Source organism: Pleurodeles waltl, chromosome 9 (assembly GCF_031143425.1).
Source record: "Pleurodeles waltl isolate 20211129_DDA chromosome 9, aPleWal1.hap1.20221129, whole genome shotgun sequence".
NCBI classification, from domain to species: domain Eukaryota; kingdom Metazoa; phylum Chordata; class Amphibia; order Caudata; family Salamandridae; genus Pleurodeles; species Pleurodeles waltl.
The window spans coordinates 333,775,017-333,794,488 of record NC_090448.1 but is presented as its reverse complement, the minus strand read 5'-3'; the positions used below and the strand labels follow the sequence as shown (position 1 = coordinate 333,794,488).

At 47.6% G+C, this 19,472-nt stretch overlaps 1 protein-coding gene across 2 annotated transcripts in view; it reads right to left on the bottom strand.

Moving 5' to 3' along the window:
• The window catches only part of RNF123 (ring finger protein 123), a 1,441,353-nt gene that overhangs the window by 529,830 nt on the left and 892,051 nt on the right, over nucleotides 1–19,472 (bottom strand). For both annotated transcript variants that reach the window (XM_069206868.1, XM_069206867.1), the window contains exon 33: nucleotides 17,908–18,096. In XM_069206868.1, coding sequence (XP_069062969.1) covers nucleotides 17,908–18,096 — 189 coding nt within the window. The remainder of the gene's footprint in view (nucleotides 1–17,907; nucleotides 18,097–19,472) is intronic.

Sequence of the window (19,472 nt, the reverse complement as noted above, 5' to 3'; positions counted from 1 at the left end):
GCTGCGAGCCGGCTGATATTTGAACTTTCCAAACATCTACCTGAAACCCATGTTATTGATGGGATTTAAATAACAGATTTTTAAACTCCTGGAGGGTTTTTCAATATGTATCAATTTTCAAAAAATGTCCACCTACTTTCACAAATAGAATAAAACCAATATTAAAATAAGCATTGGTCTCCCTTTTGAAACAATGGCTTTTAGCCATGCTGTTCAGTATTCCAAAGCTGCTCAGCATGGCTAAGTAAAATAAAATACAAGGAAGGTACTATGAAGCGCATGTCAATTTGTCGCTCACCATTTTTTAAATGTAAAACATAGCAAGGTGGGAGGAAGCAACATGGAGGGCAGGGGTATAAAAGGGAAGCAATGGGTAACAGAAAAGGAGACCACAGGTGGGTGAAAGCAACACAGTGTGGGGTGGGGAAGAGAAGCAAAGAGTGAGAAAGAAGAGTTGGGAAAGCATCTCAGAGAGTGGGTCGGAAGAAGAAATGGGTGAGAGACTAGGAGATTGCGGATGGAGGTAAGCAACATGGAGGACAGGGATGGAGAGGAGAAGCAACGGCGAGATAGCAACATGAAGCAATGGGGAGACGTGAGTGTGAAAAAGCAATATGGGGAGTACACAAAGGCGATAAAAATTTGCAGGGGGTGTGGAGAGGCACATGTGCAACAGAGAGCAACACCGAAGGCAGGGGGAAAGAAGTAGACAAGGGAGACCGCTGGAAAACACATTGTAGGAAGTTGGCTCTGTATGTACTATTTCAAAGTAAGAAATAGCATGTACAGAGTCCAAGGGTTCCCCTTAGAGGTAAGATAGTGGCAAAAAGAGATAATTCTAATGCTCTATTTTGTGGTAGTGTGGTCGAGCAGTAGGCTTATCAGAGTGTAGTGTTAAGCATTTGTTGTACACACACAGGCAATAAATGAGGAACACACACTCAAAGACAATTCCAGGCCAATAGGTTTTTATGTAGAAAAATATATTTTCTTAGTTTATTTTAAGAACCACAGGTTCAAGATTTACAATCAATACTTCAAATGAAAGGTACTTCACTTAGGTATCATAGGAACTTTGAATCAGCAAAATAGCATGTACTGTTTTGGCAAAAATGGCAATAAGCTATTTTAAAACTAGACACTGCAAATTTCAACAGTTCCTGGGGGAGGTAAGTATTTGTTAGTTTTGCAGGTAAGTAAACCACCTACAGGGTTCAAAGTTGGGTCCAAAGTAGCCCACCGTTGGGGGTTCAGGGCAACCCCACAGTTACCACACCAACAGCTCAGGGCCGGTCAGGTGCAGAGGTCAAAGTGGTGCCCAAAACGCATAGGCTTCAATGGAGAAGGGGGTGCCCCGGTTCCAGTCTGCCAGCAGGTAAGTACCCGTGACTTCGGAGGGCAGACCAGGGGGGTTTTGTGGGGCACCGGGGGTGACACAAGTCAGCACAGAAAGTACACCCTCAGCGGCAGGGGGGCGGCCGGGTGCAGTGTGCGAACAGGCGTCGGGTTTGCAATGGAGTTCAATGGGAGACCCGGGGTCTCTTCAGCGAAGCAGGCAGGCAAGGGGGGGGCTCCTCGGAGTAGCCACCACCTGGGCAAGGGAGAGGGCCACCTGGGGGTCGCTTCTGCACTGGAGGTCGGATCCTTCAGGTCCTGGGGGCTGTGGGTGCAGTGTCTTTACCAGGCGTCGGGTTCTTAGAAGCAGGCAGTCGCGGTCAGGGGGAGCCTCTGGATTCCCTCTGCAGGTGTCGCTGGGGGGGCTCAGGGGGGTCAACTCTGACTACTCATAGGGTCGCAGTCGCCGGGGAATCCTCCCTGTAGTGTTGTTTCTCTGCAGGTCGAGTCGGGGGCGTCGGGTGCAGAGTGGAAAGTCTCACGCTTTCCGGCGGGAAACGTGCAGTCCTTTAAAAGTTGTTTCTTTGTTGCAAAGTTGTATCTTTGGAGCAGGGCCGCTGTCCTCGGGAGTTCTTGGTCCTTTTAGATGCAGGGTAGTCCTCTGAGGCTTCAGAGGTCGCTGGACCCTGGGGAGCGCGTCACTGCTGCAGTTTCTCTTGAAGTGGGGAGACAGGCCGGTAGGGCTGGGGCCAAAGCAGTTGGTGTCTCCGTCTTCTCTGCAGGGCTTCAGGTCAGCAGTCCTTCTTCGTCTTAGGTTGCAGGAATCTATTTTCCTAGGTTCTGGGAGCCCCTAAATACTCAATTTAGGGGTGTGTTTAGGTCTGGGGGGTTAGTAGCCAATGGCTACTAGCCCTGAGGGTGGCTAAACCCTCTTTGTGCCTCCTCCCTGAGGGGAGGGGGGCACATCCCTAATCCTATTGGGGGAATCCTCCATCACCTCAGCTCAGGACACCTTAGGGGTTGTCCTGACTGGCCAGTGACTCCTCCTTGTTTTTCTCATTATCTCCTCGAGCATTGCCGCCAAAAGTGGGGCCGTGGCCGGAGGTGGCGGGCATCTCCACTAGCTGGAGTGCCCTGTGGCGCTGTAACAAAGGGGGTAAGCCTTTGAGGCTTACCGCCAGGTGTTACAGTTCCTGCAGGGGGAGGTGAGAAGCACCTCCACCCTGTTCAGGCTTTTTTTACTAGCCACAGAGTGACAAAGGCACTCTCCCCATGTGGCCAGTAACATGTCTGGTGTGTGGCAGGCTGGCAAAACTAGTCAGCCCACACTGGAAGTCGGGTATGGTTTAAGGGGGCATCTCTAAGATGCCCTCTGGGGTGTATTTCACAATAAAATGTACACTGGCATCAGTGTGCATTTATTGTGCTGAGAAGTTTGATACCAAACTTCCCAGTTTTCAGTGTAGCCATTACGGTGCTGTGGAGTTTGGGTTTGACAGACTCCCCGACCATATACTCTTATGGCTACCCTGCACTTACAATGTCTAAGGTTTTGCTTAGACACTGTAGGGGCATAGTGCTCATGCACCTATGACCTCACCTATGGTATAGTGCACCCTGCCTTAGGGCTGTAAGGCCTGCTAAAGGGGTGACTTATCTATGCAATAGACAGCGTGAGGTTGGCATGGCATCCTGAGGGGAGTGCCATGTCGACGTAGTCATTTTCTCCCCACCAGCACACACAAGCTGGCAAGCAGTGTGTCTGTGCTGAGTGAGGGGTCCCCGGGGTGGCATAAGACATGCTGCAGCCCTTAGAGACCTTCCCTGGCATCAGGTCCCTTGGTACCAGGGGTACCAGTTACAAGGGACTTTCCTGGATGCCAGGGTGTGCCAATTGTGGAAACAAAGGTGCGTTTTTAGGGAAAGAACACTGGTGCTGGGGCCTGGTTAGCAGGCCTCAGCACACTTTCAAATCATAACTTGGCATTAGCAAAGTCAAAAAGTCGGGGGGTAACCATGCCAAGGAGGCATTTCCTTACACACATGAACAACCATGGAGTGCTTAACATAAAAGAAAAAAAGTAGTGCTTGAAAAGCAAGCAGTAGAAGCGCAGAAACCAGTAAATAAAAAAAGATTGTAAAAAGGCTATGCTCCTTTGCAGGGCCAAACAGAAAAATTGACATGCTGGGAAAACAAATGAGAAGCATGCTAAAGACAGTGACAGGAAAGTCAACAAATATAAGCAGTGGGCAGGCTCCAAGCACCTGTATGTTCATAGCAGGCCCACAATATGTTTCGCAATAGAGCGCACTAGCTCTGTCTAGTCTGAGAGGCCTGTCAAGGGCACCAAGGACAACACAGGGCTCATTACATCACATATGGGGCAGGGACAGCAAGGGGGAGATGGGGATGCTTGCCGTTAGGAATTGTTCATCGTATTTGGACTCCTATGCTGTGATTTGTTTATAGTCCTTACTTCCAACAATTGGGGTGTTTCTAAAAGCTCCCACTGTTGGCTTAAAAGCAGAGGTCAAAACACATGGAGAGAGTGAGGGAGAAAAAGACAACTAGGAGGAACACAACCGTACTAAGCTCCCTATGTATATAACCAGAAATCACACAAAGCAGTATGGGGTTTACTTATAAATCAAAGAGCAAAAGTCAGGGGTACAACTTGTGCCCCCGGCTAATCGAAGTCCTTATTAGGAGAATGAGGTCAGTATGATGCTGTGGAGTATTGGAAGGACACAGGGGAATTCCCTTTACGGACTAGGTGGTCTCACACACTATATAGTGTCATGCTTTATCATTTGACCACCTAGTCCCACCCAGGTACCTTAGAATTTTCCCCCAGGCGTCAGACTGGACCTGGAGATTTTTCTTCGAGCAATACCCTTGCATGTTGGTCGACTCCGCAGGCGTCGTGGTTGCCGTGATGACATCGAGAGTAGTACATAGATGCCGCCCTCGCACAGTGACGTCAGTTCTTTTCTTTCCGCGCCATGCGCTGATCCAGAGACAGCTACTCTAGGCTATATTAAACTGGATGGCGCGCTGTCTGCCAACATCCGAACGTAGGAAGCGCAGGGCTTATGTTTTAGTTTTTTTTCCCTTTTGATTCCCAGCACCATTTGTGGGCCTAGCCCCCTTCCCCACCTTTGCAGGGATCTTGCTGCCACAGTAGAGCAGCCCTTTGCAGCTGACAGTACGCAGAGAATCCAGATGAAGCCCCAGTAAAAGAAACCTAGCAGTTGTTTCACGCACCTCTGCCATGTTTTCATGTGACAACGTGCTAGATATAAATTATTTCAACACATTCTCCTGGTTAGACAATGCTTAAGAAATACCCACATATGGCTGTCACCCATCACACAGGCATGTCTCGCAGACAGACCATGAAACTGCTTTTTTAAGCTCTCACAGGGGCACTGCCCTTTTTAGGTCGATCATAGCCCGTGCAAGGTCTGCTTTTCCAATGTGTTGGTATCTGTGTGGGCTTTTAACCACACCCCCCACCCCCTCACGCCCATCACTTTCACTTGTTCATGGACTTGCCTTTCAAAAATCCTTTATCATCAACGGTAAATGCTTTAACTTTGTACTCCTTGGGGAGGTTTTGTTATTGCCTTGCGGACCGACCCTGTTACATGGATAATTGCACGTTTGCCGATATGCCTGATTGCGAGCAACCTTCTTTTTCTTTTTGTGTCTCGCCTTCATGCTCACGCTTATGGCAGCTGTGGCGCTTTGAATTGGCTCACTTATGTCAACTGTTTTCCTTTAAAATGTTCCTTTTGTGTGTCTCCTTCGCACTCACGCTCATGGCGGCCGTAGCACTTTCAATCGGCTCGTTCATACAGTGCTTGCTGTTAGAACCTTGCTGCGTTGTGACACTGTAAATCGTTGGTTTATCTAGTACTGGTGGGGCAACCTACAGCCCACGATGGACAATTAAACAGTGCAAAGTGTGTTCATGTGTAAAGTTAAGTGGCACACTCTTTGGCAGTATTATGTCCATTCATTGACACAGAAACAACATTTTTGTGAAATCTTATGTAGCAAATTTCTTAAAGACATAATTATGTGGTCAAGTCTGCAGTCACAGAATCAGACAAATTGACTGCCCCCTCCACTGTTGACTGTTTGATCAACAATTTATTAATGGAAGTGAAATCTAATAGTTTTTTCCATGTTCAGTGTCAGCTGCCCTAGTTATTTAGAGCGACTGTACTAATAAAGGCACATAGTTATTGCTACATTTATTGGAAACACTTTTTACTGTCTTACTGATTATATGTAACAGTTGCTTCAAACGGGGAAAGCACTCCCATTACTCACAAGGACTCCTCTGGGGATTTTACCATACTGTACAAATGATACCTATTAGATTCTGGTTTTGAGGAAATACCTTTTTTTAAAACAAGTACACATGAAAAACAAACAAGTTACTTACCTTCGGTAACGAGGTATCTCGTAAAGACTCTATCTAGCTGCAGATTCCTTACCTTAGAATTCCCTGGCGTCAGCTTCAAATCCAGAGTTTTTTCAGAGCAGTACCCTGCGCGTGCGCCATCGGACGGCATCGTTCGGATCCGCATGCGCCGACCAGCTCCTCGTGCGTCGTCAGCGGCGTTGGAGCCGTCTATGACGTCACGGTTGTCTATATAGACGCCGTCTCGGCGCACGTAGGTCAGTCCTTTTCCACAACTTCCCACGCCAGAAGCGCAGAGTCATGGAAGAACCAATTATCATGTATTTCACCTCTTTAACTGTTTGGAGTAAAACATTCTTTCATGCCTTTAAGAAAAGCAAAAAGATGCCAAGTTCCAAAATATACATATGTACACATAAATACATATATACAAATATATATACATATCTACATGAGAAAAATTTCCTCAAAGCAGGGAGGCTTGGGCGGGTGTAAGGAATCTGCAGCTAGATAGAGTCTCTAACAGATACCTCATTACCGAAGGTAAGTAACTTGTTCATCTGATAGAGACTTCTAGCTGCAGCTTCCTTACCTTAGAATAGATACCCAAGCTATAACCCATGGCGGTGGGTCTGCAGGAGACTTTTACACAAGAAAGTCTTGCAAAACAGACCGGGCAAAATGCCCCTCTCTCCTCACCTGGCTATCCAGGCGGTAGTGTTTTGCGAACGTGTACAAAGAAGCCCACGTTGCAGCCTGACAAATGTCCACCACTGTTACGCCACGTGCTAACACAGTGGTAGCAGCTTTTCCCCTAGTGGAATGAGCTCTCAAGCCCTCGGGAGGCTGCTTCTTCGCCAAAGCGTAGTATATTTTTATACAGAGAACGACCCAGTGCGAAATGGATCGTTTCTGCACTACCCGACCCTTCTTTGCACCAACGTACCCCACAAAGAGTTGGTCATCCACCCGGAACTCTTTAGTCAGGTCAAGGTAGAAAGATAAAGCTCTTTTTGGGTCCAGCCGATGGAGACGCTCCTCTTCCTTAGAGGGATGCAGTGGTGCAAAGAAGGTGGGCAGGGTGATATTTTGACCCAGATGGAAAGGGGTCACCACCTTGGGGAGGAAAGAGGCACGAGTTCTGAGAACCACTTTTTCAGGAAAGATTGTGAGATACGGCGGTTTTGATGACAAAGCCTGTAGCTCACTAACTCTTCTGGCAGATGTAATTGCCACCAAAAATGCTGTCTTAATAGTGAGCAGCCGAAGAGGACAGTTATGCAAGGGCTCGAAGGGAGCACACATAAGGAAGGTAAGAACCAAATTAAGATCCCACTGGGGCATAACAAAAGGCACAGGCTGGAATAGATGTACAAGCCCTTTCAAAAACCTCTGTACTATAGGTGATTTAAACAGAGATGGTTGATCGGGCAACTGAAGAAATCCGATAAGGCTGCAAGATAGCCCTTGAGAGTCCCCAAGGAGGAACCCTGCTGGGCGAGAGACAAAATAAACAAAAGGATGTTAGACAGAGAAGAGGAAAGAGGATCAATAGACCTCTCTGAACAATATGAAACAAAACGTTTCCAACGGCAGGCGTAGATCGACTTAGTAGAGGGACGCCTGGCTGCCAGAATGACATCACAGACCTCGGGAGGGAGGTCATACACCATCAACTGTCGCCGCTCAATCTCCACGCATGAAGGCGCAGAATTGACAGGTTCGGGTGGAGAACCTTCCCCTGCTGCTGCGACAGAAGATCCTCCCGAAGAGGCAGCCTGATTGGAGGACCGATGCTCATTTGGAGGAGCTCTGGATACCAACTCTCCGTGCCCAATCCGGAGCCACAAGGATTACTTGGGCCCGGTCGTTCTTGATTTTCTTGAGAACTCTGGGCAGAAGTGGTATAGGCGGAAAGGCGTACAGGAGGTCTGAACTCCACTCGCAACGAAAAGCGTCGTCTAGCGATAGCCCCCTTGGAAACTCCAACGCGCAAAACTGCTGACATTGCGCTTTCTCTGCGGGGGCGAACAGATCTAACCAAGGCTCTCCCCACTGCTGAAAGAGTCCTTGCGCCACCTCCGGATGGAGACACCATTCGTGATCCTCTAAGCATTTTCGGCTGAGTTCGTCTGCTCTGGCGTTCAGAGAACCTGCCAGGTGTTGAACCACCAGGGTCATGCCCTGCTGTTCCAGCCATGTCCAGAGACGTAAAGCCTCTTGACAAAGGGTCCACGACCCCACACCGCCCTGCTTGTTGCAGTACCACATTGCGGTAGTGTTGTCTGTGAACACCTGCACCACCTTCCCTTTCACAACAGGAAGAAATGCTTTTAATGCTAGCTGGATCGCCCGAAGCTCCAACAAGTTGATGTGGAGCCCGGATTCCACCGGAGACCAGTGACCTCTGATCTCCACCTCTCCCAGATGGCCGCCCCATCCCAGAAGTGACGCATCTGTCACTACCGTTAGATCTGGCTGGGGAAGGGAGAGGGGCCTGCCCTTGACCCACTCGCAGTTCACTAACCACCACTGCAAATCTTTTGCAGTCCCCTCCGAGATCTGAACCAAGTCGGTAAGATTTCCCTGATGCTGTGCTCACTGGAACTTCAGGTCCCACTGCAGAGCCCTCATGCACCATCTGGCATGCTTGACCAACAGGATGCAGGAAGCCATGAGTCCCAGCAGCCTCAGAGTCTGTCACAACGATATCCAGGATAAAGGCAGAAACATCGGAATCATAACCTGAGTATCCTGAACCCACTGATCGGGAGGATAAGCCCGATACTGCACTGTGTCCAGAACAGCTCCGATGAAGGTGAGCTTCTGAGAAGGAGTCAGGTGTGACTTCGGCACATTTATAGTGAACCGCAGCGAATGCAAGAGGTCCGCCGTCGTCTGGAGGTGGGTAATGAGAGCCTGGGGCGTAGGAGCCTTCAACAGCCAATCGTATAGGTAGGGGAAGACTGAGATCCCGGACATGCGCAAATGAGCTGCCACCACTGCCATCACCTTTGTGAACATCCGAGGGGCATTGGTGAGACCGAAAGGAAGCACGGTAAACTGAAAGTGCTCGTGGCCCACCTTGAACCGCAGGTAACGCCTGTGGGCTTGTAGAATAGGAATATGGAAATATGCATCCTGCAAATCCAACGCTACCATCCAGTCTCCTCGGTCTAGGGCAGACAAAACCTGAGCAATAGTGAGCATCTTGAATTTCTCCTTCTTGAGGAAGAGATTGACGTCCCTTAAATCCAAGATAGGGCGAAGGCCTTTGTTCTTTTTGGGAATCAGAAAGTAGCGGGAATAATAACCACTGCCTACTTCTGACATCGGGACTCTTTCTATGGCTCCCTTGGCCAAGAGAGCTATAACTTCCTCACGGAGCAAAGCTAGGTGGTCCTCCATCAGCCATTCCTTTGTGGTAGGGATAGAAGGAGGGAAAGACTGGAAGGGAAGGGAGTAGCCCTTCCGTATGATCTGCAGGACCCACTTGTCCGTGGTGATGGAAAGCCAGTGAGGGAGATGAAAACAAATTCTCCCTCCAACTCGACGGACATAATCCCGCAGAACCACACTAGGAGGGCTTGGGCACAGTGGAGCGGGGCTGTGTGGCGGCCGACCTCTGGCAAGACCCTCTGGGTCTGATGGCACCACGACCACGTCCTCTTCCGGGATGCTGTGAAGCCTGAGGACGGTGGCTAAACTGTGGCTGGTGAGGTACCACACCCCTTTCGAAGCCTCGAAAGGGGCGAAAGACAGACTGCTGTCGTGCCAGTGCTGAAAGGCCCAAGGATCTGGCCGTGGCTCGAGAATCCTTGAACCTCTCAAGCGCAGAGTATGCCTTTTCGCCAAAAAGGCAAGAGCCATCAAAGGGCATGTCCATCAAGCTAGACTGGACATCCCCTGAAAAAGCAGTAGAACGTAGCCAGGTGTGGCAACGTAGGGCCACTGACGATGAAACCGCTCTGCCCAGCGAGTCGGTCGTGTCCAAGCCACACCGGATCGAAAACTTGGCTGCATCTCTCCCATCCTTGACAGCCTGGGTGAGAGTGTCCCGTACACCCTCCAGGACCTGGGGCAGCACTTGCGCCACCGTATCCCATAAAGTATGGGAATAACAGCCTAATAGGCAAGAGGTGTTTACAGACCTCAATGCCAGGCTGGTGGAAGAAAACATCTTCTTCCCAATCTGATCCAGCCTCTTGGATTCCCTATCCGGGGGAGCGGAAGGGAAGGGACCACAGGAAGTAGAGGCTTGGACAACCAAGCTCTCAGGAGTGGGGTGTTGAGTCAGGAAACTAGGGTCGCTGGGAGCGGGTCTATGATGGCGGCCCACCGTCCTATTCACAGGAGCACCTGTGCTGGGTTTGGACCACGTACCCAGAAGGACGTCTGTAAGAGCCTCATTGAAGGGCAACAACGGCTCCGATGTTGACACCCCCGGCGGAAGCACTTCTGTCAGGATATTCGTCCTGACCGACACCGTAGGCAAATCTAGGTCCAAGACTTTAGCTGCCCTACGCACCACCATAGCGAAAGAAGCACCCTCCTCCGTAGCCACATTAGGAAGAGAGAGCATACCAGTATCTGGAGACGTGTCCAGTCCACTGGCCTCCCCTAGATCCTCAAACCAGTCCAGTTGCAATCCAGTTTCCAAAGGATCCTCAGACCCCTCCCATTTCTCTCCTGCGTCTGGCTGTTCCAAATAATGCTCAGACAATGATCTGGGCCGAATTGGCTCAGTCAAAGTCAGAGTCGACGTTGTACGACGTCGCTCCGGCTCCGGATCATCCGGAATAAGGATGGGGCTGCCACCGGTGGGCGCCGGTGGCGGAATCGTCAATGTCGGACCCGGGGCCGAAGGAGGCCGACTGTGAGAGACCGGCGCCGGTCCGGATCCGGTATTGGATCCTGGGATCCCCAACGGCACAGAGGCCAAAGCCGCCGGAGTCGAATCCGAAGGGGCCACTGCTGACCCCGCGGAGCCCAAAGACCCACCTGAGGGTGCAGCCCACTCAAAAACGAGACGCATGGTCTCGTAAAACTCTTTTATTTGAGCGGGGTCGATCCGGTCCCCGGAAAGGGGGGAAGACGCGGAGTCGACCCTTGCGAAGGCTCCGCAGAACCACGCTCGGAATGTCGACGTTCCCTAGACGCCTCATCGGCCGACGGGTGTGGGGAAGACAAAGTCCGCTTGGACTTCTTCTTCTTGTGCCTCTTACCTTCAGAAGACCTCGAATGCGAGCAAGAGGACTTGGGGCTCCGGGAGCAGTGCCGTGACCTCCTCCTACTGTGGGACCGTGACCTCAGCGGAGTCGCGCCGACCGAAGACGAATGTCAGGCCGCAAGAAACTTAAGGGATCTCTCCCTCAAGGCCTTCGGCACCATGGCCCGACAGTCGGAGCACGAGGTGGAATCGTGGTCCTTGTCTAGGCACCAAAGACAGACTCGTTGCGGATCCGTCACCGACATGGTGCGATGACACGCACCACAAGGCTTGAATCCTGTCTTTCTCGAAGACATGACTCCAAACAGTCAAAAAAGCATCGACAAACTGTTGAGGCAGGGTAGCTCCTTCCAAAACTGCGTTTAACCGGCGCGGAAGGAAAAGAACTGACGTACGCTCGCCGAGACGGCGTCTATATAGACAATCGTGACGTCTTAGACGGCTCCAACGAAGCTGACGAAGCACGCAGAGCTGGTCGGCGCACGCAGATCCGAACGACGCCGTCCGACGGCGCGCGCGCAGGGTACTGCTCTGAAAAAACTCCAGATTCAAAGCTGACGCCAGGGAATTCTAAGGTAAGGAAGCTGCAGCTAGAAGTCTCTATCAGATCGTACATGAAGATGTGCAATGTGTAATATGTTATTTTTCACCATTGTATTTGAAAGGACATCATGACTCTCTCAAAGCGTTACCTCCTGGTTGTTCTGGGCTTTTCCCACATCCATCAATGATATCTAATAACATATTACACTCTGTGCATATATGTATAATAATAAATAAACGTGTACTATACACAGACATATGTATGTATATACTTAACATTGGGTGGGATTCAAAGGGTCACGACGTGCCCATACTTAAATTAAAGAAAACAGTTTCCCTCCTTTTTGTCAAAAGGCAACCGTCTTGGGGTGGTTAATTCTGAGAGTTGAAATGCTTTGGGGGCAGACAGCTAAACAGGCCTTCTTGTCAGGGTGACTACTTGCCTGAAAGAAATGTAAATGTGCTCAGCTGGCAAATCTGCAAATAGAAAGGATGCTTGAAAGCCAGTATTGGCTTTAGTTAATGGAATCACCTGAAGCTTCATGATAACACCGATGTATTCTTTTTCAGTGGTATCGCAAGAGAGTTACCCTGTTGAGCTGTCAAATGTGTGCCTTTGAAGGAGAGTTATAAAAGGTTTTCCACTACGTACATTCTGGGTTTTTATCAAATGTATGTTTTAGAAGCACATTTTTATCTTAGAAAGTGTGCGCATTTTGTACCAGCCTATCTGATACTGTGTGTAATGCAAGTTTAAAATAATATTGGCAGTGGGTTCTGTCAAAGCTTGGGACCTCATGGTACTAAACACACACAAGTCACTATTCTCCATTGCACAAAGCAGGATTCAATTCTGTGTCTCCCTGGTTACACAAATAGACCTCTGCAGTGTATTAACCAATAGATGTTTCATAATGTACAATAGTGCATTTCCCACTGATTAACTTTACTTGAAATTATGCGGCAGACAGGACCAACAATGAGGCAGGGTTGATAAATTAATATGGCAAAAGAAGTCCAGTTATAAGTGTACAATGCCAATAGCTTCAGCCCAAGTAAATGCAAGACCTACTGCATTGCAAATGCTTGTTTATTATGTTAGATATTTAAAACTAACAATAGCAAAACTCTCGCAGTTTTTTTCTTGCTTGGGAGTCACATAGAATCCACACCTAGCAGCAAAAAAGTGAATGTCATTGGCTTCATGGTCATTTTATGCTCCCATCCCAGGCAGGGTGTTTTTGTTTTCTCTCTTGCTGGTATGAGAGGTAGAACTCAGTGGCAGCTGACCCAGGGAGAAGCAGCGAAAGTTGACAGGTTTCATCAGACTCAATAAAGATAAACAAGTGTGGATACCACGTTTGTGGATTTTTTCCACCATTGACTTACGTGGAAGGAAGAAGAGATGATGTTGACATTGCATGTTTGTTCCCCCTTTGCAAGGTTTCAAGTTTAATTAAAGCATGTTTCTGCTGGCAGAGGTCCGGACATGTTTCTGACGGAGCCTCCAAGCAAACACCTCCACCAACCATTGCTTGCAGCAAGGCACAGGGCAAGCAAGCATAGAGAAGAAACTGTACCTAAATCATGTCGGGAGAGGGAACGTCCTTAGCAACGCAGATGTTTCCCACGCAAGTGTAACCACGCTTGCCGGAACAACGCACGTGCTAAACTACACATATGCAGAAAAAGCCATGAGTTGTTCAGGAGGGGATGCGGATGTCGCAGTGAGATAAGTAGGGCAGGGGTGGGTGGTAGATTGAGGGCTTGGGGTGGGTTGTGGCGGGCTATGGGGTGGAGGGGGTTTGGGGTATTTTTTTGTTTAGGGTTTACAGTGAGGTACTGTATTTTTAAAGGGGGTGGAGAAGGTTTAAGGAAGGGCGGGAGGAGAGAATAGGAGGAAGGATTGAGAGAGATTGCGGTGAGGAAAGTGGGGTTGGAGCAGGGTCGGTAGGATGGATTTAGGGCTTAGGGTGGGTGGGGGTGTAGGGGTACTTTAGTTTTATGGGGCATGTGTGGGGGTAGTTTTTATTTTATTTTTTAGGGCTCAGGGCAGGTGAGGGGGTGGGGTAGTTTACTTATTAGGGGGAGGTTTTAGGATTCAAGGCAGGTGGGGGGTCGGGTTGGTTTATGTATTAGGGGTGTGGGTAGTTTTAGGCCTTAGTGCGGGTTGCATGAAAAAACCACGCATGCTGTTTCGCATGCCGTTTCCACACTCGTCTTTACTAGGCATGCTTTTACAACGAAATTCGTTGTAAAGGCGTGCGTGGTAAAAGGCATGCGTGGAAACAATGCTGTTGTAGTTCCAACCGCGTTGTTAAGGCATGTGTTGTTCCGGAATGCCTGGTGCCATCATACAACCATCGGGGGCAGTGAACGGGCCCCTATTTAAGTTTGAGTAATATGTGCCTGGTACCTTCTCCACAGAGACGAACGGAAGTGACATTTGGCTAGCACTGGCCAATTAAGAGGTATCAAAGAAGACTGAAACTAACAAATGGTAGGCAATGGAAAGGCTGCAAGCCCTTTATTAAAAACAATAGTGTCTCGCAAGTGAGTACATTCACTAGCGCATGCTATTGCAGGCTCGACCCTAAAAAGACCCAAAAAGCACAATGTAGTTTAAAGCTTTGTATACGTACCAATTTCGCCAAGAAATATAGAGGAGGGCATGCATCCTCAGAGCTCCTATTTAATGTGAAGTGAAACATGGGGGCCACCATCACCTAAACACATACTTCTGGCTGCAGCATGTTGCCTGCCATGTCTTGCTAGAGGGGACTAACACATACCTCTGTCTTTACTCTCCCTGTCACTTTATGAAGAGAGATCAATGCACAGCTCCCTTCCTCCAAGCTGTCTCTGGACTATAGTAAAGCAAGAGAGTCAGCACTGTGATTCAAAGTTTGAAAAAAAAAGCATTGCTGCACTGCTAGCAACTTAGTAAAAAAACAGGAACAGCGCAAGAGCCAAGAGTTTGACTTTTTGTTAAGTTCCAGACCACATCTCTCAGTTCAGAAACCCATTATTTATTGCTCTGTAAAAAAACAGAATTAGAACAGCAGCCTTTGAATTTCATTTCTCAGGACTTAATCATCCTGAAAATAACCCACAAATTATGTCATGCATGATAAAGCCTTTGCATCACCACAAATACACCCCCAATGCAGCCTAATAAAGTAGCAGGTTACTTTCAATGTAGATTTCCTAATGTTCCATCAAATCAAACATAGCAATCCAGGACTTCTCTTTAAACTTTCATTTTGAATCACCACATGATGAAAAACTAGTTTTCTCCTTGTGCGCCAGGACAGCACTACACAATAACATTCAAATATCTTTTTTATGTTTTTTGCAGTGTGTGTGTGATGAGACTTCATGTTGCTCCGCCATCACAAGAACTGATCTTGTGGGTGGTTCTTGTGAGCATGGTCAGTATGCACACACTGCTATATATTAGTGAAAGAGTAGGACAGAAACATGCATTGTGTCAATTCACAATCCGAATCGAAACACAGCCATCCATGGCTCTCTTTCTGAAAATTTATATTTCCTAGTCTTTAAAATTGCCAAGAATCTGATATAAGCACGGCCCCTGTAGATGCATTCTGAATCATCACACCTACTAACTAAGCAACACTGTCTAAAACCTTGATGATGTCACAGAACTTTCTCCCCATAAAATAAAGGCAGAACTGCAGTGAAAAGATGTATCATTCTGTTTGTCCAAGTAAAAAGTGGCAATAAGATATTACTAAAAGGATATCATGTGAAAATGAGGCTGTCAGATACGTAACAGTGCTATCACTATATGCTTGAGTTAACTTCCTGATGGTGAAAAAGAACAGATGATGGACGAATGCTGAGCAATGCAAACATTCACCTCCACAAAGATCTGGGTTTAATCCATTGTTTTTGGCCCACCACGGCGCCTCAGTTTGGATCCAGCCATTTGCAAAATCAGTCTTGAACCTGTTCCCCATGGGAACAGTCTAGCCTGAATTGCCAAGCCAGGTCCTCCATGGACCAGAAAAAAGCATCCTGGGACCGGTTTCAGGGTATCACCCCTTTTCAGCCAGGCTAGTTTGAATCCAGTGGCGCAGTGAGCATGGGACCCACATCTGGGCATACCCTTCCCACTTAGGGCGACAAAGGTAAAAAGAACAGATGATGGACGGAATGCTGAACAATGCAAACATTCACCCCCAGTCACAAAGATCTGGGTTTAATCCATTGTATTTTTTTGTCCACAGCACCACCCCAGTTTGGACATGGCTATATGCAAATCAGTCTTGACCCTGTTCCTCATGGGAATAGTCCAGTCCGAACTGCGCTACTGTATTCAAGCTAGCCTGGCTAAAGAGGGGTGAGACCCAGAAACCGGTCCCAGGATGCTTGTTTCTGGTCCAGGGAGGACCTGGCCAGACAGTTCGGCCTGGACTGTTCCCATGGGTCAAGACTAATATGCAAAAGGCTGGGTCCAAACTGAAATGGCATGGCAAGCAAAAAAAATGATGAATTAAATCCAGATATGTGACTGCAGCAGAATGTTTGATTTGTTCTGCATTCCGTCCATCATCTGTTTTTTCATTTGTCGCACTAAGTGGGAAGGGTATGCCCAGACGTGGGCCCCGTGCTTGCTATGCCACCAGATTCAAGCTAGCCTGACTGATGAAGGATGATACCCCAAACTCGGTCCCAGGATGCTGGGTTCTGGTCCAGGGAGGACCTGGCCTGGCAGTTTGGGCGGGACTTTTTCCATGGGAAACAGGGTCAAGACTGATCTGCATATGGCTGGGCCCAAACTAGAATGGCATGGCAAGCAAAAAAAACTGACGGATTAAACCCAGATCTGTGACGGCGGGTGAAAGTTTGATTTGTTTTGCATTCCATCCATTATCTATTGTTTCTGCACTTGGGTGACAAAAGGAGACAGCAGTACAGGGCTCACTGATTATGCGCAGCATTCAACATTTATGGGCAGATCCGACTCAAGACACATTTTCAAGAGAAGGTTCCTCCAGCATCACACAATTGCTTCTGCCGTTTAACATTCAATAAACCAATGTTGAGAGACTCATGGTAAGCACCTGAATGCTCAAATAATTTTGGTCTCTAATCACCACCATCATAAATTCATGCAGACATGCCCATCAAGCATTATGGGCCAGATGTATGAAAGCATTTTGCATTCGCAAACAGTGCGAATGCAAAATGCCATTTCAGAATGTATGAAATACATTCTGAACGCAATTTTAAGGAATCGTTAAAATAGCGATGCCTTAAAATTGCGACCCTGCTTAGAGAGTCGCAAATTGCGACTCTCTAAATTAGAAATCGCAAATAAGGATTCCTTATTTGCGATTCCGTGGCACATGTATGAAGCAATTCCTAAATGCGATTTTGGCATTTAGGAATCGCTAATTACCACCAAGTTGAACTTGGTGGTAACCATGTGCAAAATTAAAAAATGCATTTAAAATGCATTTTTAAATTGTACATGTAAAGCACACATGCCCTTTTGGCATGAGTGCACCTTACATTTCCCCAAAAAGTGTTTTGGGGTGTTTGGGGTGCAGCAGAGGGGTCCTTAGGCCCCCAGCACCCTGGGGTTTTGCATTTTCAAAATTGTGATTTCTGGTTCAGAAATCGCAATTTTGGAAATGCAAAAAATTCGCAGATATGGGCCAACAGGCCCATAGGTGCGAATGGGGCCGGTATCGCAATTTGCGATTCGGTAATAGCATTTGCGATTTTTAGAAATCGCTATTACGGATTCGCAAATGTGATACATGGCACTTTGTGAGTTAAAAATCGCTATTTCCGAATCGCAAAAGGCCTTGATGATACATCTGGCCCCAAGTCCCTTAATCTGTCACTAAACAATTTTATGTCACCCTTCCTGTATTAATCAAGCTTCTAATGATAACTGACCCTTAACATTTCTTAATATTAACTCTTTCTATTTAAGAGGTGCTTACTGATCACTGAATGAACAACTTTCTAACCTGATATTTCCACAATGCTTATTTAAACTTTAACAGTAAAACACAAGAAATTAATTAAATCATCATGACAATCATTTATTTATTTTAAAAGGGTTTTTAGAGGCTGTGCAAGTACAAAATGCTTATAAAGTGTCAAAGTAGACCAAAAACAAACTATGCTTTGTGGCACTCTGCAATTTCCCAACAAGCTTTTGGTACCAGTCTTTAGATCAGTCATATTGTATCAACGACACCAATTCTTGAGATTCTTTTCTTATTGTCTGAGGAGTTTTATGCATTATACGTGGGTTTGCTTGACTGAAGCGGTTATAAGAAGTGAAGGTAATAAAGAAGAGTGTAAAGAAAAAGCATTCTGTACCTGTGCCAGCCGCCTCAAAAGAAGTTCAGAAGAGGGTCTGTGCCAGTCCAAAAAGATTTCAGGTACCAAAGTAACTGTCATCTCTAGAACGCGGAGCAAGCTCACTGACAGATCAAAACAAGTGGCGCAGACCTTCAATTGACGACTGTCTACAAAATTTCTTTCTAGTCGCTCTGCTGCCTGCTGGATCTATTGGTAAAGAGAAACAGAAATCATGGGCATGCATATTTCTTAATGGTACTATCATTTGTTAACTCAAGATTGTTTCCCACAACACACACTCCAACCTACTTGAAGGCTGGTAGACATAGATCTCAAACAGACCATTTGGGTGAGGATAGGCAGTCAACTGATCATCCTGACACGCCAAATGTTGGGGCAAGCATAATTAATAATAAATGAGATCTGAAATCTTATAGAACAAAAACACTTCAGGAAAACGCTTAAAACTGTTTATTTAGACAGGCTCATGAGTGCTAGTTGATTTTCAGGTAATATTACGTGTAGGAAGTTGGCTCTGTACATACTATCTCAAAGTGAGTGATAGTGTGCACAGAGTCCAAAGGTTCCCCTTAGAGGTTAGATAGTGGCAAAATTAGATAGTACTAATGCTCTAATTTGTGGTAGTGTGGTCGAGCAGCAGGCTTATCCGAGGGTAGTGTTAAGCATTTTTTGTACACACAGGCAATAAATGAGGAACACACACTCAAAGACTTAACTCCAGGCCAATAGTCTTTATATAGAAAAATATATTTTCTTAATTTATTTTAGAACCACAAGATTAAAGATTTGAAGAAAATACATAAAATGCAAGGTACTCCACATAGGTAAGTAAGGAACTTTGAATTAGAGCAGTAACATGCACAGTTTTAGTTAAAATGGCAATAAATTTAAAAGTGTACACATTGCAAAAATCAACAGTTCCTGGGGGATGTAAGTATTGGTTAGTTTTTCAGGTAAGTAAGACACTTACAAGTTCAGTTTCCTGGGCATAGACAGCCCACTGTTGGGGGTTCAAGGCAATCCCAAAGTCACTGCACCAGCAACACAGGGCCGGTCAGGTGCAGAGGTCAAAGGAGGGCCCAAAACACATAGGCGCCTATGGAGAACAGGGGTGCTCCGTGTTCCAGTCTGCCAACAGATAAGTACCTGCGTCTTCGGAGGCCAGACCAGGGGGGTTTTGTAGAGCACTGGGGGGACACAAGTAGGCACACAAAACACACCCTCAGCGGCCCAGGGGCGGCCAGGTGCAGTGTGCTTAGCAGGTGTCGGGTTTTCAATAGAAATCAATGGAGGGACCCGGGGGACACTCTAGCGGTGCAGGCAGGGCACAGGGGGGCTTCTCAGGCCAGCCACCGACTGGGCTAGGCAATGGGTCGCCTGATGGTCACTCATGCACTGGAGGTCGGTTCCTTTTGATCCTGGAGGCTGCGGGTGCAGTGCTTGGTCCAGGCGCCGGGTTCTTTGTTCCAGGCAGTCGCGGTCAGGGGGAGCCTCTGGATCCTCTCTGCATGCGTCACTGTGCGGATGCAGGGGGGTGGTCACTGGTTACTCACGGAGTTGCA